The 14,844-nt window shown below is 37.5% G+C and overlaps 1 protein-coding gene across 1 annotated transcript in view; it reads left to right on the top strand.

Annotated features, from left to right (window-relative positions):
- LOC143149932 (uncharacterized) overlaps positions 1–14,844 on the top strand; it is a 779,197-nt gene that overhangs the window by 691,753 nt on the left and 72,600 nt on the right. The window contains exon 5 of the mRNA XM_076317813.1: positions 13,296–13,430. Within this exon, the coding sequence (XP_076173928.1) occupies positions 13,296–13,430 (135 nt within the window). The remainder of the gene's footprint in view (positions 1–13,295; positions 13,431–14,844) is intronic.

The raw sequence follows: 14,844 nt of genomic DNA, 5'->3' as shown, positions 1-14,844 counted from the left end.
ACTTCGTCCATTTTTCTACGATCAATTATTATCTTAACCTAATTCTCTCTTATCATTATTGGCCGTTGTACAAACGAAAGAAGAGTGTACATTGAAATGTTAAAAAAAAAATGACTAGTGCTCCTTTCGAGATAGATTAGTCTTTTAAAACAATATTCCAAGGAATTTTATTTCTCACGATGCTTCTCTTTTCTCACGTTAGAATTCTTTTACATTAGAATTCTTTTACATTAGAATTTCTCGCGTTAGAATTTTTTCCGTAAAAATCTTCCTTGCGCTGGAATTCCTCCGCGCTAGAATTCTTTGCGTTAGAATTCTTTTTGCTCGGGAATTTCTTAATTAATTGAAAAGCGTTAAAATTATACTCGATTGTCGTCCTAGGGTACTGCTCCGTTCACCGTAATTTTTTGTTCCCACGTTCGTCGGTAGCCGAGTAACGAGGACGAATACCAAGTAACGATTGAGAGAGTGTGTCGCGACGTGGACGAGGATCCGTTCTATTAAAAACACTTTCAAGAACGGAGGTAGCGAGTCGACGAAACGATATTTGGCCTTCCTAATGGATCGTGGCGATCGAACAGCACTTTGCAAGTGGTAAGGGATGGGCTGGTCGATGGACCGTGGCTCGAACAAGCGAAAGGAAACCGAACAGAGGGACTCGGTCGCGTAAGAAGCGACAGTGTCGGTGACGAAAGCAGGTCCAGGTAAGAGCTCGGCTCCGCTTCTCGCACCTCGCTTTTATTTCGTGTATTGGTAATAGCGTAGAGTGCTTCTCGCAAAGTAATAGAGGCTTGAAGACCCCTTAAGTGACGTTCGGCACTTTACGATCGCTCTTTATAGACGTTCGCCTCCTTTATTCCGCGGTGGATCCATCTCTGGTATCTTTTATCGAACCCGGAGGTGAAAAAGCGAACTAAACTACCTGCCCGGATATATCTTCCCCTTCGTCGTCTCTTTCGAACGATCCGATTGCGCTTGTCAAAGATCTTTTAATAATTTCCCGGGAAATTGCTCGTTGAAAATTCCAATACTATGATAAATTAATCGGGTACAGGGAACGTTTAGATTGTATATTTATTAAACGTTTCCATCCGAAAGCTCCGGGCGAAGATGTTTCCTTATCGTACGGAACTCGAGGCTTTGATGTCGAAACGTTCGAGAAATGCACGATTTGAACAACTACGTGTATTCGACGTACTTATCGTCGCTATTGGAATTTTTCCGAAATAATTCATCTCGATACAATTCTTGCGTCTACTTATCGTCCTTCACATCGACTATTTATATAAGATAAGTGAAACGTAACGTTTCACAAAAGTTGCCTTCGATACATTTTCTTAGCGTGTTTTCTATATTTTAATATTTCTATTATCGTACAGAAGGTAACTGTTAACCCCATAGAAAGGTAATAAAAAAATGAAATTAATAAATAAGCTTACGTTTCACTGATAAATAACCTCTATGAAGTCAAGGTAATAACCATTACTCATGGATGTAACTATAAATATAATGAAAAAGAGATCGTTAGAAATGCAGCGTCACTTTCTCCGTTAACATATATGATTCTCCTCTGTGCGTTTCCCTGCAAAGGATAACGTTCCTCTCGTTTCGTTATTGTATAATTTCATAGTCGGTTAATAATTCTCGATCCACGTTTCGCGTCTCGTGACTGTTGAGTCCGGTTGGGAGTTACGACTTCACTGGACAGAATTTTTCATAAACATCGCTGAAACAATTTTCCCGTATTTTCGATGGGTCGAAATTGCATACAAGTAATGCGAGAGCGTCGACGAAAATTCAGCAACGCGTCTTCCGAGGCTCCTTTGAAGCCGTTCGCTTGTTTCTTATTTTGCAGGGAATCGGAAGCCAGAAGGCGAGATTTCCCTTCGCGTCAAAGTTCACCCAGAGGTTTTTCAGCCCTGTGGCTCGTGCACGTTTCCGCGTGCAGTATTACCCGGATGCGTGCTCTTTTTTCTGCCCCATCCGCAGGGCCTGCCTTAATTATTTCGTCGACTTTACTACCGGGGAAAATTCTCCTCGTTTGCGCGGTCCACAACCGAAACTCGAAACATTCGTCTGCCCGTGTAGACCAGGAAAATGGTAAACGCTTTTTATTAAATTGCTCCGCGCGAAACGTCCCTTTCCCAGACTTACAAATTTTGCGCTACGATAACATAAGCGACTAATGAACGCGGACGGTGACAGTCGTGAAACTTTCTTAATAGCTTCCACTTAATCTCTTTGCTGAATTTTTAACCCGAATGGACAAAACTATTCTTCATGAGCCTTAAGAGGGGGAGACTCGAGTGAAATGTTGGAATAAAAATGATTTTTGGTCATTTTTTTTGTAACGTTAAACATAGATGAAATTCATCGTCACTTTCCATATATATATTCTTTGATGTTTGGAGATATCATTTTTGGTTACAATTTGTCGATTTGTTGAACAGTAATAAATGTTATTCTGTATGGACATTCTCCTGTCGATGGCGTCGATCTAGTATTTTTTATGTCCACCATATGGTGGTTATAGAACCACACATCCTCGTGAACTGTTCGAGTTTATAATACAGTTATTTTTCATTTTACTGTGCTGTACGCTTACACAATGTTTTTAATACAGACAAGCAAAAGACTGTACAAAATCTTCTTCGTTCGTGGAAAACTTTGTGTATCAGACTAATAGCTTCTGTCGAACAGAGGCTTGTGATCTGTGCCTGGAGACAGAATCAGGAAATTGAGGACCCCTACTACGGAACAGACGAGTCTCGCTCATCCTTGTTTTTGAAGGAACTGAGTTTCCAAGTGTGCGTGTTCCCAAATATTCTCGATTATCCGAAATATAATCTAGTAAGGCCCTCGGCATATATTCTCTACTCATCGAAAAGCCATAACTCTCAAACGATCCCAACGACGAGATCCAATCAGCGATGTATATAATCTCGGATAGAAAGCCGTACGTACAAACGTTTAGATTAGGTGTGGGTTAGATGTGTGTTAGATCGATGAAAATACGGCCAGAAATAGGGCACCTTCTATGCGATGCAAAATTCGAATATCACGTGCATGATTTTCTCAAAGTAAAACTGATCGTACCAGTTTGCTGATCCTGCGAGATATTGGTGATTTATTCGAACAATAATATGTTATCGTATTCTTTGACGTTATTAAAATATTAAATAACGATTCATTTGTCTAGATATAGGTCCGAATGAAGTTACTAAATAAGAATTCTCTCCATTGATTTCGTTTATGGTACTTAATCAAGATTCAAAGGGTTGGAAAAATTATTTAAATTATTATTTAAGTTATTAATTGCTTTTTAATAGAATCTGAATCTTTTAGAGCACAAATAATGTGTATTCTATTATCAAAAATTTGTATACATTATTATATATTTCTTGCACGTAGATTATCGATACTATTTTTTGTATTGTATTATCTTCTTACAACATTGAAAAAGAATAATATTATTTACTTTTGTTAAAGTTTTGTAAATTTCTAACCTTATAAATGAATCTCTATAACAGCGTTGATATGTTACAAACAAAAGTTACAACTCCCTTATTACCAAAAGTTCGACAATTTCATTTTCAACAATGTCTATTCAACAAATAATCGTTCTTCGGTTTCGAACTTACTGTCTAACTACTAACATTATTATATCTTTGATTTACCATTATTATATTCTACATTATGTATTATATTATCGTCAAGTATTAAAAAAAATAAACAGCATTTAAAGAAGACATTCCAAGATGTAAACAAATCGACCACTAGGTCGAACTACTTCGAAGCACTTTGCATTCCCAACGTTGTATTAAATAATCGACACCCCGTTGCTCCTTGTTACAAACAAAACCGAGTTCTCGATTACCAAAAAGAAACTCAATGTCTTCACATTCGACCACTCCTATTCAACACTTAACATTCGCCCCATTTCGAATCGACCTTCAATTTCGACGCTTTCGAATTTTTTAACAAACCCCCTCCCTTCTGTCGACATTGCAATAACTTTTGTTCAATTTTCTCGCGGTCCCCCTTTCGTCCAGTCGTTACCCCTGACCAGTTTATATCTTCAGCTGTTCTCCAACCGACGATTCGTCTTTATCAAGCGCAGTAAAGGAACAGAGTGATGGCACAGGAGAAAGGATGACGACGTGGAGCGAGGAAGATGGCCGTGCAACCGAGAATTCCCCTGAAACTGAATTTTCTCCGTCGAAGACTGCAAAGTGCAGGGTAAAAGAGCAGGTAACTCGCTTCGACGAAACTTCCTGTCGTAGGAGCGACGAGGAGTACCCGAGTAGTGTATAAAGAACGGTGACAAAACGGGTCGAAAGGTCTTTGGCGCTTGAAAGATTAAATCGCCGTGAACGTATTTATTCGGGCTTTCAAGGGGACCACGGATACCATATTCCTTCAAATGGGATTCTATGGAGCGTGTTACTCGGCGAACGGATTGTCGGGATTTTGTGATCGATGAAGAAGTCGACAGCCACAATTTCGTGCCTCGTTTGAGGCGATCGATTGCCGGAAACCACCCTTTCTGATTTGCATCACGCCGGGATATTTCGAACGACTTCGACCCTCCGGGATAATTTTATTAATTTAACCGTGGGAAATCGGAGTATCGAGTTTCCGGGAAGGACCTGGAATAGCTTTAATTCCTGGAGTAGACGTAATTCCTGAAATTACGTATAGTTATCGAGGTAGTCTTGAAAGTTAGGCACTCGGTAGAAATTATACAGCGGTAAGAAAATGTTTCGTTCGTGGTTTTTCGTCGATCAGAGTGTTGGCGATTTTTATGTAGAGTGAATACTTTCGTTGTGGATTACAGTAAGAGAAACACGAATTTTGTCTGGTCTATCGATATTTGATTATGTCACATAGATGTGTGACACCAGTTATAAGTAAAATATTTCTATCGCGTTTAAAAATCAATATTGAATAAGATTGTACTTGCAATTTTATTCCTGCTTTTTTCTAGAATTTGATTATTTGCAATGTTGGTGTTTGGAAGTCAAATAATGTCTACAATATCGTAATAAGTATCGATGACGTATTTAATTTTGTATCTACGTGATTCGTGTATTACATTTTCTCGCTCGTTCGTAAAACTTCTTTTCGATTTCAATGCAATTATAATGATAATTATTATTATTAAGAAAACGTCTCGGTACGACCAACCTTGGGAAATTAAAATTATTTTCCCCTGTTGAAGGTCGCTTAATCGCTGGAGAGTGTCTCGAAGGCGCAACAACGTAGAACGCTTAAGGCTAATGACTTTCCATGTCGCGTTATGAATTTTAATGAGATTTATAATTACAAAACAGATCGTACTTTCTCCCCGACGAAACGAACGAGAGATAAGGGCGTGATCGAGTAGGGAGTGATCGATCGGTTAAATGATAACTTTTCCCTTCGTTACCTCTTGCATTGCAAATGTTTCCACGATTCGTATATTCGGCGAAAAAGAAATTGATATATTTTTTCTAAGTGTATCGTAAATACCTTGTAACTGAAATGAAAATATATAACGTCTAAATGGAAATTTATATTCGTTGACGTGACAATAAAAATGACTCGTTAAATCCAAACATGATATCACAGAAGCAGGAAACGGAGCCAATATTTTATTCAAATGTGAATATTTTAGTTGTGCAAAATTTTTTGCACAGGTTTAATTCTGTATATCGCGTAGTTACTGTATATTGTACACTAACCTCGTTGAAAATTTATCGAATGGTTTAGATTAGCAGATCAAATAAATGTCAATAATTTCGAAGAAATATTGACACAAAGAATGAAGAACGAGTGGAACGGTACTGATATAAAATATTTTTGAACAAATGATTTACAATCTGTTACAATATTTAAAAAACATTATTTATGAGAAAGAATACCCTATCAAGTATTGAAACTACAATCTATAAAGATGAAATTAATTATCAAATTTAAAAAATACGCGAATATTCGTCTAATAGAAATTTGTAAGAAAATAAAAATTTATTTAAAAAATCGTTAGTGGTTTCCACAAGAGCTTCACTTTGGTGGGTCAGTTTTGTTAAAGAAGAACTATTATTTATATAATCCATCCAGGTCTCGAAACAATGACCAAGTTACTATATCGGCTCGGTTAACAATATCCGAACACAACCGAGCAAATTAACTTGAAACCGACCGTTAACTATACCCGAAGCTATAGTTGCTCGCGAAAGTTCTCCTTAAAATCTCTCGGCAATCAATTTCATTGAAAAACCGTACCATATCGTTCGTAAAATTTCAGCTTCTCGATACCGAATAAAACTCCGAGGCACTTGAAACGGAATAAAATTTTAGGTCCGACTCTCGACTCAGCCTATAAAGAAGGAGCACGAGAACGGAGAAATCCTCTTTAATCCGTCTGCTCGCCATCCTCGTGCACGGAGTAAGTCGTAGGTTTCCGAAGGTGCCAACCAACCGGTGGAATTCAACGAGGAGGTGGGCAGGTATGGCCTCGAACTCGACCCATCTCGATCGATAATCGAACCGTCGCCGGAAGGAGCGTTAATACGCGTAATCCCGTCACATGTACATTTACCAGAGATCGTGTGCGAGTAGTCATTCGTGATGATGGTTTAAGTGGTGAATCAAGCCTAACGTCGATGAATCCAAAAGCTGTAGTTATCTGGCAGGGCTACGAAAGTTTCATTCGCAGAAAGAAACAAAATATTTCGTAATGTGAGAATCTAATGAAATCGATATGATTTTGAGAAAATGTGAAGAGTGAGATAGACGAGTGTGAAGTGTTTTCAAAGCGTGAAAGAAAAGTGCTTGAACAGAATGTCAGAATGTTTGAACTAAGGTGCGAAAGAGTAGCAACTGAGATGGCGCCATACTGAGGAGTTTTGGGTGAACGTGACCAAATATATCGAGTGAGGAAAGTTAAACATTAGAACGAAAGGGAATGAATGCGTAAGAGAGTATAAAGTGTATAAAGTAGAAGATTCTAAGAGTGTCGATGAACGAGGAGTTTAAATGAATGAATAAATAAAAGGAGTTCCTTTACTTCTCACATTTCTGAACCTTTATCCGTATGGGATTTAATCCCATTATCAAGAAATCCAAAGAATGTGAAATTGGTGATAATGAATCGCGAACATCGATGTCATGGACAAATTCGTAGTTATCGATGCAAACGAGTCGATCATTTGTGAAATGTATGAACCTATTGAACGATCGACAGGCCATTCGGATCTATTCGCAACTACGTATGTTTAGGGTCAATACGAAGACAAATAGCTTGACGCTGTTTCAGTTTCGTAGAGGACATGGCTTTCCCAAGGACTGAATAGGAGTCTTGACATAAGACAGATGAATGAACGGTCATAGACATTAGTAGATGGCTACAGTGGAATCTGATTCAAGTGGTCGTTTAAAGCCATTGAAGGTGGTTAACACCACCTCACCGTTTAATTACTATTGAGAGCTGAAAGGATTGAGGTTACCTATAGCTCGTGGTGTATATAATTATGTTTTATGTTGTATATAATTTCTATTGCAAAAAAGACGTATTATTATTAGTTTCGTGGGTCGAGGTAATGTTTCTTGAATTTCTCTGCGAAACACCCTTTCATCTAAATGCAACCAAAACCGAGATAGCTATACCGATGGTGCAACTATTCAGGGTCATTAATTACTGGTCAATAGACACTTTTCGTAGGTTGCAACAGTTACTCGAAGTTACGTAGTAGTTGAGTTTGAAAGGACTGACTGTTCAGAGAAGTTGCAAGTGTAAAAATATAAGTAACCCGATGTTACGGTATCTTCAGGAATAGGTAATTGTTTGTAAAGGATTTCATCAATGAGGAGGTAAGGTTAATGAACCATTAAATGGTGTGAAATTAAGTTCTACTAAACAAAAATATAGAAAAAGTCATTGATGTAGGTTGTGCATCCTTTTATAGAAATATAATACATCGTTCCAATAAAGCAGGTAATAGGTTAAGGGAACTTGTTTTCAAACTGTTATTGACTGTACTTGCTGGTGAAGCGTTATTTTTATCTTGAAAGCATCGTAGTGCAATGAATTGATATACGACACAGTTTTCAACGCGGTAAAAAAAATAATTAAAATTCTACATATAATTACCTATTATCGAACCTAATTCCAATTAGAAACACCTGTCTTTTCTTTCATTTACGAAAACAGACTACATCTTCCAAAATTGATCTAAATTATAACAAATTTTTATGACAATCTTTTTCCAACAGTTACGAACCTTCTAACTTTCCACTCGTAGATTACAATTAAAAGTTGTAAAATATATTCGATCTTCAAGTACCGCATTACAAAAGATTATCGTTAAGACTCCTTATTCCAATGTTCATGGAAACCAATAAACTCTAATAACCGTAAGAACCACAGTAGAACCATCTCAAACTTGCTAACATTAATATCGCGTTAATATCATCTTTATACCCGAACCTCGCAACTTCGTGAGACTAGTAAACGTTTATTTAAATTGCACAATAAATTCTACTACTTCGTCTTTCTTTCTTTCATCTGTGCAAAAACATCAGTAAACGATACTTTATATCGTATAATTCGCTATAATGTACGATCCGGTAAACTGTCAATTAACACCAGTTTATTCCCACGAACCAGGGCCGTGACGCATCCAGAAACTGATCGTTCATCCTCCGGTCACTATAGAAACGCCATTCACTATGGTCATAATTTTCATCCTTCGGTCGCAATTTCCAGCGACGCGCTATTTCCATCGCGCGTTTCGCCGCCTCGCGCACCACCCTCGTCGTGGTCTGTTTTCAACCCCTCGTTGAGGAGCTGCTGTGTCGCAGCTAAAGTGAACTTCCTGACTGAACTAAAATATCCGTTATGATCTGCGTTGGGTTTCGAGGGAGCGCAAAGGCAGAAAGGGGAAGAGAGAGAGAGAGAGAGAGAGAGGAAATAAGGAATAGAGTGCGGGGGCTGCGAACGTACCAACGACGGGGGTCGCGTATACATACATTTACTCTTCGTGGGGCACGGAGGGTGGGCGAAGGAAAGTGACAAGCTGACTGGGGAGGGTGAGAACGCCGCGAAAAGGCTCAGTCGGTGCGCGTGAAATTCGCTTCGCTGATATCGTAATAAATATTAAGTTACCTCCAACGTTGAATTGGAACTTCGTCGCTATCATTTGGGAGTAAGAAGGAAGCTTGTATAAACGTCAGAGTGGAGGTTGCATCTCGATAACGTTGGACCATCGACTAGAAACAGCAACGAATATAATAGACACTATTATTGTAGGGGTATATTGAATCATCGACTAGGATTAGTCAGAGTGAAGGTTGCATCTCGATAACGTTGGACCATCGACCAGGAATAGTAACAAATGCGGTAAAAGTGATCGTGGTAGTGGTCTATTGGATCATCATCTGGATATTATAATAAATTTACCAGAGACGATCATAGTAGGGATGTGTTATTGAATTGAAATAACAATGTGTCATTGAATAGGAATAGCAATAAGTGTAATTGAAGCCATCATAGTAGAGGTGTGTTGGACCATGGATATGGTAATAAATGTTAGGTTACCTTTCACATCACATTGGAACTTTGTTGCTATCATTTGGGAATAAGAAGGAAGCTTGTATAAACGTCAAAGTGGAGGTTGAATCTCGATAACATTGGACCATCGACTAGAAACAGCAACGAATATAATAGACACTATCATTGTAGGGGTATATTGAATCATCGACCGGGATTAGTAACAAATGCTACTGAAGCGATTATAGTAGGAATGTATTGAGAGCCATGGACTAGAAATTGCAACAAATCTAGCAGAGATGATCACAGTAGGGATGTGTTGGACCATTGAATAGAAATAACAACAATAGTGCGAAAGAACAATAGGCTCGTAAAGCAGATGGATGTTTCGTGATTTACAAATTTCAGGTTTCATTTATAATCCATTGTGGTAGTGTTTCGTTTAATATTTGAAAATCGGGACCTCTGGTTATGCAAAGCACCGGTAGGGAATATTTTGTCGAAATTGATTGAAATTAAACTGGTTGCTCAAAGAGGACAATGAATCGCTCACGAGGAGTACTTCTTATGAAGTTTACTTCGCGTTAATGCACAAATATGCTCGCGAAAGATTGAAAGTTGAAAAAGTATAAATAGAATTGAACGGGACGAGAATATCGGAACGTTTGGTGGAATAGAACTAAAATATATGGACATCCCCCCAGTCCCCTGAGAAAAGGTTCTCGGTCCAGAAGCTTTCGGAACGATTATAACGATTTTCACGGTAAACATTTGCCCATAGCTCACGCTTGCTGCTGCGGTTCAAGTTAAATTGCCTTCAAAATTGCATCCCCCTAGTGGCGTTGCGTTATAATGGTAACGCGGCCATCGACTCGGATCGCTCGCATAAATTTCAAGCTGCGAGCTTTGCCAGAACTCGGCACGTTGCGCGTATGTCGGTAATTGAGCGAGGATAATGATAAACAGGAAGTTTTATGCGGGATGCATCGATGACGATGACTACGAAGGTGACATTTTGCCCGATGACTCCTGTCGTTTTTCGTGTGGGGTTGGTTTGTCGCATCGCGTTGAATTTTCAACGTTTGTTCCGAGAGATTTTCATTTACCGTCCATTGCGTAAACGTTTAATTTTCAAGGGAGATTTTTTTTATACGCGAGGTAGGTCACTGTTCCATGGAATTATTCATCGACAAGCATTCTTCGAATGATTTTACAATATTCTATAAAAATACGATATACATATTGATATGTAATTTTGATTACATTTGTCACCGTGTCGCTTGATATTTTCTTTCATTCTTTCGTTCATACGATAATTTTATAATTGGTTAGCTGACTATAATTGAGTATGTATAATATCTCGGTGGATATATTTTGAAGTTAGATTAGTAACAGCATATACAAAGAAATACTGAGAAGATTGTTCAATATTGGAGTTTAATATAAAACTATGAAATTACGATTGTAATTGTAAAAAACATCTCGAGGCCCATGAGTGTCTTCTGAAAGTAACGATAATATCCATACCATTGGTAAAACATTCTACATAGTAATTAATAAGTAACTAATTAATTAATCAACTAATTAAAAGATCCAGGTTTCATTTAATAATGATTCGTATTATAGAATATCAGACGAACGAAGGATTTCAAACCTTTTAATTGTAATATATCTTCTACACAGTTATGCACACGATTTAATTCTCTTTGAAATATTTTACTCTTTAAAAGGGTTTTCTTATTTCTGTTTTCCAATTGAAGAATATGCAATGAATATACATGCACATACTTAACAGTGGCATGTGTTACTAGAAAATAAAAACAAGACTAGAAAATTGCATTGCAATTATTTTCTATCGACCGCCATGAAACTTTCAAGTAATGTACGACTTGATTAGTTTTGTATCGGTATAAAACATGGGTACATCTCAAGATTGTGTCTTATTAAAATATTTGAGACCATTAATTATAATCTTAACTATCTTCGTATTTCAATTTCGCTAATGACGAAGCTCGTCAAACAAAGTTCAAGATTAGTTCGTCTCTTTGTATTTATCTACGAGAAGTAATTAATGTTCCGGCGATGAAGTAGAAGCAGTCAAAAGTATCAAATGACTGATACAAATTGGGGGGTAAAATATCTGGTTCAATTGTTTTTCTTTAAATAATACCAATTCTGTATAAAATAAGTTATAAAACTTTAGTTGTAAAATCATAACCATAGTATTACTTTTTCTGATTCAAACCTCAATGTGCAAAATTCATTTGCATTAATCACATCTGCACTCGGGAAAGCATGAAATATTTTCATAAGTAGGAGCAGAACTAAGCTTACCCTCCGACAGATTTAAGAAATCGCGCCATTTTTCTGCATTCGTTGGAGAACGACGAAAGAAAGTAAAATAGCGAAGAACTTTCGCCACTGAGACTCTAAGACCAGCTAAAACTTTGTTTCTGTGAACGATACGGTAGCACATACGTACATTAAAATTGTACAAAGTTTATCTCCTTACTCGTACAAATTTTTCGATCAAACGCGTAAGTTTCAATTTTTCCGTTGAGAAATTTGACTTACCTACTGTAGATACATTTTACTTACATAATAACAATATTAATATTAATAATAATAATAATAATTTCCTTTATTCCACGATCGTTACATATATTTCTTTTATATCACGTGTACTTAATTTATAATTCACATATTTGTAAGCAAAGTGTGATTGAATACGTATTCTCCCGAAACTCTACACAATGGCGAAACGAATTTAAAAGAAATATTTGCGTTACTATTGCGAATACTCTCTTATGGTTACAAGTTTTCTTATTGCGACAATTCTCGTTACCGGGAGGGTAAGGTCGAGCAAACACGATCGACGAAATTTCCCTTTACGACCATCTTTGCACCATCTAATCCTTCTCGTAAAAGCGTGTTCCGTGGAAGAAAGAGAAATCTCGGGTGTGCAATACCGTGGCAAAAGAGTTCGAGAAAAGCTGCTGAATGAAAGAAACGATACGTGTGAAGCGGAAAATTGAGGCAGGAATTCAGCGCGCGAATCCCGCGGCAAAACAGGTCGAATAAATAACACCGTGTGGCTTTCTTATACATTTCTTTGTTCGAGTGATTTATAATGTTAAATTGCATTGCTTAATCCCAGGGATATTTGTATTCGTCGTTATTTTGCTTCTCCTTCGGTGGTCTTACAAATCACGTTCCAGCCGGTAATTAGTTTTCTTCTAGAGAGAGAGAAAGAGAGAGAGAGTGAGGGAGGATTGTTGAAGGAAGCAAATGAAACGACAATTTAATTTAAAATTTCGCGTTATTGAAATATCGCGAATCTTTTGATGCTCTCGGTATTCTTCTCGCTTTTGATACGAACACCCGTTTCTCTGTTATAATGATTGGTCGATACGAGATAAGAATTAAATTAAACTACATATTCGAACATTGGTGCACGCGTTTAATAAAAGAGTAAGAATTTATGCATATATAATACCGTGAACTTTGATCGACAAAGACGTTGAATGAAAATAAAAATTTCAAAAAGAACTAAGTCTTTTGTATACTACGAAAGATGTACAATTTTTATACCGATACTTGTGTACATACAGCTGGTTAAAATGGTCAACTGTTTAAGAAATAATGCATCGACGTTAAAGTTAATTGAACGAAAAATCTAAGAAGAAATTCTTAGAGTATAATTTACCGTGTTGTTTGTTTTTTACGGTTCCATGAATTATCCTGATATTATGTTTCTATTTTCCAGAGCTTGCCACAAACCCCAGCTGGCGGTGTCGGTGGAAAAGGAAGCGGAAGTGCTGGCGCCGGTTCTGGTATGGTCAATGGTTCCGGTGCCGATCATCAAGATATTCGTGACGGTGCTGCATTAAACACAGAACACGTGAGTAATTTTATTTCGCGTAGTTTTTCATCGATCAAACTGCACAAGTCGTAACAAGAGATTGAGAGGGGGGTAGCCATTGTTGTTGGTTATTTTTCGTGGAAATTATCGGCCCGCTTGAGCATTTTATTAAACGTTTCCAACCGACAAATTGAATCTTCTCGAGAAGTTAATGTAAAATTAAATAAGCCAAATGATTGAATTTTCCAAGCACTTGTCGAGTACTTGAGCATTTAATAAAATTCCTGGGGGGCTAACAATAACTTGGTATTTCATACAAATGATCGTAGAGCGCTTATAACGTAAACGGAAGAGAATTAATTCGTGAAATCTCGCTGCGATGCACGTTCTGTATTTTAATAAATAAATATATATATATACATTACCTTATCAATTCTATGAAGAAACGAGTCCTCGAGTCCTCGTACTTTGTTATCCTCGTTCGTAATTTTCGATAACGATGCAAGGTCTTCCCCGTTCGGTAGGAAATTTTCATTTCTGGAAAAGCTTTGCTCGGAACAAGTAACTTGTTCTGGTCGTGTCGCAAAACCGTCTCGTAAAAATTTCGTCGCGCTTTCAACTATAACGCCATGCGGTGATATAGTGGCAGAAAAAGCAGCGGGTTCTCGACCGAGCAAGCAAGAACAAGTCGCCCGTTCCTTCGACAATGATTGCTGTTACTGTTCTTCGAAACTTCCTTAAAAGTACCTCCACGAGGAAAGTTTCACAGTGAAAGCAACAAAGTGAGTCATTCGGCGTGCCGGAGGGCATTGTTTGCTTTCTTTCGCTTTATTTCGCGGCTACCTTTATATCGTCGTATAGCCGGGTCCGCGAAGAAATGAACGAAAAAAGAAAAGAAAAAAAAACAAACTGACATATGCGAACGCTCGAGGAAATCTTCGCAATTACTCGCGAACATAGTGACTCGTAACGACTACGACAATCGACGGCTACGACTCGTTAATATATCTTAATAGGTGGGAAAAAATAAATTGGTAGTGATGAATTTATTATGCATCAACCGTATGCACTCGTAATTCGTTTCTAATTTATTTTCGTTTACAATTGATAAGTAACGTAATTCTTCTGCATTGGAAAAAAGAAGCTTTTGCTTTGTATATGTTATAATTTAACCCATTCGTCTTTATTTATAACAATTTTCGGATAATAGAAAATAGAAACTATGATTTGAAATTGTCCAAGATGGACAACTATGAATTTGACTCGTAGATGTGCGTTTTGGTCCAGATCGTGCACTGTAATTCGTAGTTCAGGTTGAATGGATCAAGTAATTGAATATGACGTAACATTGAAAAATACAGTGGTAGAAGTAAATTGTAAATAACTCTAAAGAGATGATCCTGGAAAAAGGAAGAAACTCTACGGTACTTGACAGAATAATATTTCTACTCAA

The sequence above is a fragment of the Ptiloglossa arizonensis genome, chromosome 8 (assembly GCF_051014685.1).
Source record: "Ptiloglossa arizonensis isolate GNS036 chromosome 8, iyPtiAriz1_principal, whole genome shotgun sequence".
NCBI classification, from domain to species: domain Eukaryota; kingdom Metazoa; phylum Arthropoda; class Insecta; order Hymenoptera; family Colletidae; genus Ptiloglossa; species Ptiloglossa arizonensis.
Note: the sequence above shows the minus strand (reverse complement) of the source record. Positions and strands in the feature narration are given on the sequence as shown.